At 34.2% G+C, this 9669-nt stretch overlaps 2 protein-coding genes across 2 annotated transcripts in view; both read right to left on the bottom strand.

The window, feature by feature from the left end:
* Positions 1 to 484: 484 nt before the first annotated feature.
* Positions 485 to 5577, bottom strand: bcl7ba (BAF chromatin remodeling complex subunit BCL7B a). The gene is made up of 6 exons (XM_073829956.1): positions 5435 to 5577; positions 4766 to 4841; positions 3138 to 3240; positions 2855 to 3028; positions 2277 to 2356; positions 485 to 1546 (listed from the first exon to the last, which is right to left on the bottom strand). The coding sequence occupies exons 1-6, from the start codon at positions 5524 to 5526 to the stop codon at positions 1460 to 1462; spliced, it is 612 nt and encodes a 203-aa protein (XP_073686057.1). The 5' UTR covers positions 5527 to 5577; the 3' UTR covers positions 485 to 1459.
* Positions 5578 to 6564: 987 nt separating this feature from the next.
* LOC141298942 (PR domain zinc finger protein 15-like) overlaps positions 6565 to 9669 on the bottom strand; it is a 22422-nt gene continuing 19317 nt past the window's right edge. The window contains exons 26-30 of the mRNA XM_073829237.1: positions 9169 to 9353; positions 8930 to 9081; positions 8714 to 8840; positions 8331 to 8483; positions 6565 to 7124 (exon numbers count right to left, since the gene is read on the bottom strand). Of these exons, the coding sequence (XP_073685338.1) occupies positions 6665 to 7124; positions 8331 to 8483; positions 8714 to 8840; positions 8930 to 9081; positions 9169 to 9353 (1077 nt within the window). The 3' untranslated portion in view covers positions 6565 to 6664. The remainder of the gene's footprint in view (positions 7125 to 8330; positions 8484 to 8713; positions 8841 to 8929; positions 9082 to 9168; positions 9354 to 9669) is intronic.

Here is a 9669-nt window from a genome sequence, read left to right as displayed (position 1 = left end):
CCAAAACGCCGTCTAGGTCCCGTGTAATCTACATGCCAAAACAAAATACAGTGAGATTTAAAACACAAAGGTTGGGGGGGGGGGGGTTGGTATGTATTTAGTAGATAACATAGATATATTTAAGACACACAATAATGATATGTAAGGACATATTAATAGAAAAAAAAAGAAAATAATAAGTATTTTTTAATGAAAAATGGTGTTTCAGCGCCACATGCAGGTCAAACGCTAAGTAACACCGCAGATATTAAATCTCTTTTTGTGAGATTTTGTGAACATTTTTTTCTAGCATTCTTTGGTTAATAGAACGTTCAAAAGAACAGCATTTATTTAAAATAGAAATCTTTTGTAACATTATAAATGTCTCTTTTCATCAATTTAATGCACCCTTGCTCAATAAAAGTATGTAAAAAATCTTACTAAAACCCCAAACATCTGAACAGTAGTGTACAATATTATTAAAGAATAATGACCAAAATAAATATTAAAATGTCTAAAATTTTAATGATATTTGCATCAAATAACAATATGACTGCTTCATGAACCTCAATGTGCCCACTAGACCAGTGTGCAAAAAATAACAGGTGGCATAAAAGGCGTTTTTAGGGGTGTCCTACAGAGACAAAAGAGTAAATGTTCAATGACTGCAACAAATGAGAGCTGATAGACAGTTGGAGGCACTAGAGACCCTGAGATCAGAATCTACAAACAGAAAATCAAGACATTATTCACATCTTTTGAAACATGACTTCATCATTTCACTTTGCATGTAAACTTTCAGAATTTGATTGAAGACGTTCTGCATGCTGAGTCATTGTTTTGATTAAAAGGGAATTGTGTGGTCTAATGAGATTATTTGTGCATAAAGCATGACGTATTAAATTATATTTCAAGTACCCTTGTCATTTAACTCGCTATTTGTCTTTGTTTTGGAGGACATTTTCTTCAGAAATGGCTAAGCTTTCAGTCAACATGAAATTAGTTTATGGCTTTCTTTTTTAACAAGCATCACATTCCACTGACGATAAAACAAAACTATTAGCATTATAATAACTGTAACAGCAATTTCAACAAAGAAGGGCTTTATAGTGATAGTACATTCATTCTCCCTGTAAACAGGAATGTCGAGTTAATAGTCTGGCTTTTTTTGGTTTTGGCCTATAAACGTTGAATTGATGCTTCGTTCATGTTATGTCAGAATTGCTGATAATTCAGAGATTCTTCAAAAATGAATGATAATCCTGACATGACCTGAATGGAAGCATATTGTGGGAGTTAGAAAGGGAAAGCAAAGATTTGTAAATCTAAAATGTCACAAAGCCATCCCATACTATAATAAATATAGTGCTTTTTTGATGTCTGGTCCATATTGTGTCTTTTGCAGCAGTTCTAGGAAGGTCAGTGATCAGTCTGGCTGATTATCAATGCCCAGTGTACAGTGTGTGTGTTTGTATGTGTGTTAGCTAAGAGGGGCCGCCTGGATGACCGAGACCTGCTCGGTACAGATTCTTTTTAGTGGCGGGGCTCCACAGCTGTCCTCATCCTCCTGTACTCAGAGAAAAAGAAACAATGAATTAGTTATTAACCTCAGTAGTACAAAAGGTTATGGAGGTTCTATACTCTACCAGTCAAAAGTTTGTGAACAGTAAGATTCTTAATGTTTTTAAAGAAATCTCTTCTGCTCACCAATCCTGCTTTTATTATTTTTAAACCAAAGTACACCATAAACAGTACAATTCTGAAATATTTTTACTTTTTAAAATAATTGTTTTCTAAAATGTAATTCATTCCTGTGATCAAAGCAAAAATTTCAGCATCACTACTCCAGTCTTCAGTGTCACGTGATCCTTCAGAAATCATTCTAATATGCTGATTTGCTGTTTAAGAATCATTATTGTTATTATCAATATTTAAAACAGTTGAGTACATTTTTTCAGGATTTTTTGATTAATAAAAAAATCCAAAGATCAGCATTAATCTGAAATAAAAAGCTTTTGTAACATTAAATACTATACCATTCAAAAGCTTGGAGTCAGTATAATAAATAAATGCAGGCTTGTTGAGCAGAAGAGACTTCTTAAAAAAACATTAAAAATCATACTGTTCAAAAACTTTTGACTGCCAGTCTATTTATGTTTTTTTTTTTTCAGATATACATTATTATCAAAAAAAATAATAATAATAAAAGCAAGGTGCACAACCCAAGGCAGAGAAACTGTCCCAGCATCCATGCTTTATTATGTAGAACCCCTGACTAGTTTTGTACTGTTTTGTACCTGAGCAGTGAGGGGTAAAAGATCTTCTTTGATCAGTGTTGGCGGCTCATCTGCAATCTCACTTGACTGCAGTAGTGGCTCTAGAAAAAAAAAAGTTATCATTTTTAAAAGTGGGTCAACTGACTAAACGATCTTAGTGAACTTCTGTGAAATGTGTAGTTTTTGAGATAAAAGCATAATGCATTTGTTCAAATCATAATCACAATGACACAAAGAGGGCAAACAACAAACTGTGAAATCTCAGGTTAAAGGAATAGTTTAGTATGAAGATTCTGTCATTAATTACTCACCCTCATGTTGTCCCAAAAGAAGAAATAGTTGGATAAAGTCATTAAATATAAAGGCATTATTCTGGTAACTTCATTAAATTAGGGTTGAACCGTCCTTCCTACATTTCTGGGCCTTAAATGTGTCAGTTCTGTCTGTGCAGGGTCAGAAAGCTCTCGAATTTCATCAAAAATATCTTAATTTGTGTTTGGAACGACATGAGGGTGAGTAATTAATGGCAGATTTTTTTTTTTTTTACATTTTTTACAATAACATTAAACTCATATAAAACTGCAAGGTATGAGTCTCACCTTCCATGATTTCTTGGCCGAGGGTGGGCGGCTGTGGGTCATCTGTACGGTAGTCTAGACTCTGAGGTGCAGGGCTGACCGGCTCACTGGGCTGTGGACTAGAGTTATTACTGCTATCTGCAGCTACTTTATGCTGGTACGAGTCTGACAGAGAACTCTGGTTGCTGTTGTCATCTGGGAAAAGAAAAGAGAAGATTTTAATTTGACATGAAGGAAAAAAAACAATATAGGTTTGGAATAACAACTATGCCTTTAAAACTTGAATCTCAATGCAAATGTTTACCTTGAAAATCTAACAGTACAGAACAGGAGTTATCAGATGTCTCTTCTGTGGGAAAATTCTTCCGTTGCGTCTCTGCACCCACAGACACTTTGCTCTTGTCCTTCTAAAAGACAGATCAGATTACAGATAAAGCAAATACAGTAATAGAGTCTGGAAAATCCTTCACTTTACAGATATGTTGATTTATGGGCTATTCAACAGAATTGGTCCAAAATCAGAGTTGCAGAAGTTTAAAAAAAAATGTGTTTTTCAAAAAAAAAAAAACTGTATGTATGCAAATTGTATAATAATAAAATTTCCCCATATTTGTCACTACCGAAACACAGTAATAATAATTTAATTAGAAGGGTTATATTGACCTATTAAGATTTTGCTTACATCTACATTGTAAATATATATTTTATTAATTCTATTTTAACCTTTTTTTCAGAGGTAAATCCATAACAATTACATTTTTAACAATGATTTTAATGTAATTTATGACATTTGCTGCATTTTGAATCCAAATTTTCTTTGTAAAAGGCACAAAGTTGATCACACTGATGTCAAAAATAAGGATTCATTAGTTTGAATATACATTGAACCAAAAACTATTATAATCTTAGTTGATAATTCAGTATACCTTATTTTTGACAAAAACATATCATGTTTCGCTAGTGGCTGCACATTTTGCTTTGACAGTAATGCTTTGGTAGTGACCACATCATGTTACAGAATTTTAACCCACATACTAAAACAATACTAAAACATACTAAAATTAAAAAATGCTAAACTATAGTAAAATTGAGTTTATTTCCCCCAATGACTGTTTTGGTAGTGACAACTCTAGGTACTTTTGAACCTAGCTCAAAGATGCTGATCAGCACATGGTTAGCCAGCACAGTTCTGAACAGTGGTATACATATAAAAACTAAATGTTATGGAATAACTCCCAAAAAAGTGTGCTGAATTGCAGAAAAAAGTGATCAGTATTGGCGTTTCTTAAAGTAACACATTTATTACATTATTAAATTACATTTATTATTTTATAATTATACTTTTTCAGACTTTTCAACACATATACCTTAAAATGATGAGAGAGAGTAACATTTATGAATTTATGGATTTAGTTCAAATCAGTCTCGGCCAATAGACTATAATACACTCTTTTGGTAGTGACATGAAAAAAGCAGGACACATTTTTTTTACATAATTTTTCATAATTTACAAAGAAAATCTAAAATAAATATATATATATATATATTTATATTTATATATTTTTAACTTTACTTTTTAAAAACATACGTTTAAAAACAACAACGAAAAATCATATTCATTCAATCATATAATTTTCATAAATTGAAATTTAGGAGTTCGGGACAGCCACCTCCCAACTGAAATACCAATAAATGATGATTTTATATATATAAGGCCGACTTATATTTCAAATATTATTGTGGGTTTCAATAGATAATTGAAGGATCTTTAAAAAAACATGGAAGATTTGAAGACTTAAATGGTTTTTAAATGTGTTTTTTTGGTTGTGAGACAGCAGTTTGCCCCAATTCTGTAGAATAGCCCTTATATGTATGAAACAAACTCTCGAACAATTAAAACTGAGAGAAATGAACATCTCAGATGTGTCGTACCTCCTTTGTGTCCACCACAGGAACCCATTTAAATATTCTTAATGATGTATCTCCAACTGTGACCCATTTCTTCTCCCTGAAATAGAGCAATTGTGTAACAGGTTTCCTATATAGATGACTTGAAAGCTCTATCAAGTTTCCATGTTAAAATCGCAACCACGCAGAAAAAAAGCACTTATCAAGTTTCCAGATGAGAAAGTTTAAAGGCGCCTCTAAGAGCTGCTTTTCTGGGACATGTGGGATTACAAAGTCCATTTGTTGATGAGTTGAATCCTATCCAATATACCCATTTATTTCAATCACAAAAGTGCCTGGGCTAAAGCCTGATTGAATGTGCTTGGATTACTCTATTGCACAGTAAATGTATAATAGATTGTATGAAGTAGTAGAAACGAACAATATTAATATTTGTTTAAAGTTATGCAACTGACAGCCCTAAACACTATGCCTCTTCTGCTCATGAAGAAACCTTTTAAAAGTCCTCTCTAGTCCCGCCTTTTTGCCACTTGTCGTTTAAGCAAACAAACACAAGTGCGCTGCCATTGGCTGTCTCTTGTGTCAATCAAACGGCATCCTCTTATAAAACTCCTCCTCCTTTCCGACTGAAGTTTCTCTTTTGAAAAACATTTCTCTCTTTGAAAGTACCGTGACGCCGCCCGTTATACTCACCATCTCCGTACTCTCTCGATAGCCGCCATCACTTTCTTAATGTCATCTTTAGCGCGGCTTCGGGTCTCCGCGCGGACCGAGCGACCCGACATTTCTGAAATTTATCGGTACTCTTACTGGAATCGTGTCGGTCTCGCTGTCTGGCTTCGCAAATCTCGCATCGCGAGAACGCACGACTCCACTTTCCAGACGGGTCCCACCTACTTATTGAGGGCACAGGTGGCTGCTGTGGCTTTTGTTTGTTAAATGCATGTTAACTTTATTATAAGATAAAAAAAGCCACTAGTCATATATATCACTCAACGACCGGTGGCCCAAACCCATCTTGTAAAAACTGTAGTTATTTATAACCTAAACGCTTGATTATAACTCATAAAGGTTATAGTTCATTTCAAAATAAAAGTCTTACGGGTCTGTTTTTATTTAATTTTTAGATTAAGATATTAAAATGGGTGTTGTAATTATTCAAGTTAATGCAAATATGAGCTTTTCTGTTTCACATTTATATTTGATAAAAAAGTTAATATAATTTGTATTTTTAAATAGATTATAGACTTTTTATACGTTTAATTCTTACCAAATAGCAGATAACACTTCCTTAAAGTTTTTTTTTTTTTTTTTTTGATAATATAATTTTCCCAGTTCAATATGCAGAGACAACCATAAGTAGACATAATTTAAAAAAGGAGAATATAATACAATTTTGCAAAGGCAAAACAATTCCCTGCTGAAAAAACCAGCTAAAACCAGCCTAGGCTGGTTGGCTGGTATTAGCTGGTTTAAGCTGGAAGTAGCTGGTTTTAGCTGGTCTCCCAGCCTGGCCAGGCTGGTCAGGCTGGTTGTTTTCCAGCCTGACCAGCTAAAAAGGCCAAAACCCCTCTAAAACCAGCCTGCCGACCAGCTATGATCAGCTAAAACCAGCCAACCAGCCTAGGCTGGTTTTAGCTGGTTTTTTCACCAGGGTTATCAAAATATTTTAGTCAAATATTTGTTTCCAACTCAGTATGACTGCATTTTGCTTTTGTAGGACACTACTTTTCCCCTGAAAAGCATAAATATTGTTTTAAAAGCCACAAAGAGATGGCAGTAGAAAAATGAGTGAAAAGGGAACAAAAGTAATTGACAAACACTTAAAAACACCCAATTTATTCAATAAAATCAGCATGCTAAAGCAACTTCATTCTGAAACCGAAAAAACAGACTAGTTTTCAACTGAAAACAAATCAGCTTTTAGTTCTTTGCTGCATTCAGCACTGTGTCCAGAGCATTCTGAGCATCTGTTATCTGCTGCTGGAGTCTTTGTCTCATTCCATCATTTGAGGCTTTCTTCAGCATGGTCTGCATGTCCTGGATGGCAGCGCGGTAACCGGTTACATTGTGAAAGACGCGAATGGCACGGTCCCCACTACTCACTAGGAAACGGTTGTTGATGTCAAACTTAAGGTCGGTTATCTCTTCGCTGTGAACACCGTGAAACTCCTCCTCTAGTTCACCAGTGCTGGCATTGTACATGGCTATATCACAACTGTTTGATATGGCTACTACACGACCGTCGGGAGACAGGGCAATGCGGGTCCCCTCCGACACCTGACACGGCACGGTCCGGAGCAAATACGGGTCTTGCTTTTTCTTATACTCCACATCAGTGTCCCACAGCTTCCATGTGCCGTCTTTGGACACCGTCACCATTCTGTAAAACGGGAGTGATAGAAATGTTTATTAAATATAGCTATTGAAACTCAATGAAAACTACCCATTAAAGTTTCTGCAGACTCAGACTCAAGTAACTATGGATGCTCATTTCTGCAACAGATTTTTTTTAAATTGAGACTTTTTCATCGCAATTGCGAGTTTACATCATGCAACTCTTGACTTTTTCCTTTGAATTGTATAATCCAAATTTTTTTTTTTTAGAATTGTGAGAAATAATATAAAGTCATAATTGCGAGATAAAAACTATCAAATGTGAGCTTGTTTTTCACAATTCTAACTTTTTTCTCACAATTCCGAGTTTGCATCTTGCTAATCTGACTTTAAATTTTCTGACTTTTGATATAAACTTTAAATTTAGAGAGGAAAAAAAGTCACAAATTTGAGAAAAAAGACTTTACTTCTTAGGATTGTGACTTTACTTCTCAGAACTTGCAGAAGAAGTTTATTTAAAAATAAAGTTGCAATTCTGATAAATAATTTTGAATTCTGACTTTTGTCTTGCAATTGCGACTTTATTTCTCAGAATTGCAACTTGATTTTGAAATTGCGACTTTATTTCACTTGTCTTGACTATTTCTCAGAATTGCGACTATTTTTTTTTAATTCTGAGAAAAGGTCAGAATTGTAAGATGCAAACTCTCAAACTGCGAGAGAAAAACGTTATAATTGCAAGAAAAAGGAATTTTGAGTTTATATCTTGCAATTGTGAGAGAATTCTGAGAAAAAAAAACAGAATTGTGAGATGTAAACTTGCAACTATGAGAGAAAAGTAACAACTGCGAAAAAAAAGTCAGAATTGACTCAGAATTTCATTTCTCAGAATTCTGAGAAAAAAAGTCAGAATTGTGAAATGCAAACTTGCAACTGTGAGAAAAAAAGTCAGAATTGTGAGTTTATATCTTGCAATTCTAACTTTATTTCTCAGAATTGCAACTTAATTTCTCAGAATATTAAAAATGATAAAAATTGATGGCACACACAATTATTAAATTAAAATAAAACCAAAATTTTAAAACATAATTTAAAATATTAATAGATTCTATAATATATATATATATATATATATATATATATATATATATATATATAAAGGTATATATAATATTAAAATAGCACTGAATAATTAAAACAATACATTTTATTTCTATAATTTGTTGACTGGTAAAAGATGAGATGATCTTGCCTCCGAGAGTCATTGGAGAAATCCAAGGAGTAAACTCCAGCTGAGTGTCCCTTAAGGTCAAACGCACGCGCAACCTCTTTGAACTCCCCTGATTTAGCAAAGCAAACCTCCCACACCTTCACATCAGGGGTAAAGCCACAGGAGGCAACAAACCTTATGAGAAGGAAAAAATAGAGGTTTTCAATCCATTTCATTTATTATGACACAGACACTGTGACAATTAACATAACACATTTAGTAAGTTTTTGTTTCTGCAAAAACATTTCTCTAACATTCTAAGCGTAATTCAGTAGAAAATAAAAAATATACAATACGAGCCCTTACAAAGCAGATGTTTCAAAATCTCAGAGGAGCTGCCTGCTTGTATCTTTTCTTGAACTAACCTTCCACACGGAGACACAGCAACATGCGAGTTGGTCATTTGATTCGTGTTGATAGTAGCTAAAACCTCTCCCTTCAGATCCCAGATCACAATGTTTGTGTCAACAGAGGCAGACATTATGAATTTGCCTGAAAACAAATAAATAATTAGTACTTACGCCTATGTTCATTACATTTAGTACCGCACAGACACATTTAAATTACTGGACTCCACTGACCTGTCGCTGCAATTCCGATGTTTATAACAATCCCCTTGTGTTTCTGAGGGAAATCCTCGGAGGCGGCTTTGAAAGTGAATGTTCCATCATCCTTTTTAATCATCTTATAGATACGAATGGCCTCTCCATTAGCCAGCCAAGTGATAAACGCTCTGGGGACAAAGGAAACCAGTCAGCAGCAATAATAGTCAAGGAAAACTGTTAGATTTATCCATGTGTTATAATGAAGTCAAACATACCGAGAGTCTGGGCTGAAGCGGACGAGTGTGGCATGGTCAAACTCAACGTTGGCCCGCAAGCACTTGTGATCTCGCTCCAGGAAGTCTTTAGTGCTCCAGATCCGGATGGTACGGTCATCTGAGCAAGACGCAAGGTATTTGCCATTGCTACTAAAATCCAGGCAGAGGACATTGCCACTGTGATTCTAGATGGGAGATCAAGCACAGCAAAAACTGTAAAATTTTGAATATTTTTACTATTTAAAATAACTGTTTTCTTTTTGGATATATTTCAAAATTGTATTTATTCCTGTGATTTCAAAGCTGAATTTTTAAGCATCATTATTCTAGTCACATCACATGATCTTTCAGAAATCATTTTAATATTCTGATTTGATGCTCAAAAAACATTTATTATTATTATTATGCTAAAAACAGTAGAACTTTTTGCAGAAAAAAAAAACCTTACTAAATGTGTTATGTTAATGTCCTTTCATTGGTGAAACCCTCTTTGCCACACAT

This window comes from Garra rufa, chromosome 23 (assembly GCF_049309525.1).
Source record: "Garra rufa chromosome 23, GarRuf1.0, whole genome shotgun sequence".
NCBI classification, from domain to species: domain Eukaryota; kingdom Metazoa; phylum Chordata; class Actinopteri; order Cypriniformes; family Cyprinidae; genus Garra; species Garra rufa.
This window is presented reverse-complemented; position numbering and strand designations above follow the sequence as displayed.

Bases quoted from the DNA above. Each gene is read 5' to 3' on its own strand.
- bcl7ba (XM_073829956.1), bottom strand. From the start codon at position 5,526: ATGTCGGGTCGCTCGGTCCGCGCGGAGACCCGAAGCCGCGCTAAAGAT. The intron at 4,842-5,434 runs GTGAGTATAACG...GCTCTATTTCAG, and splicing joins ATCGAGAGAGTACGGAGATG to GGAGAAGAAATGGGTCACAG. The intron at 3,029-3,137 runs GTAAACATTTGC...TTCTTTTCCCAG, and splicing joins TGTACTGTTAGATTTTCAAG to ATGACAACAGCAACCAGAGT.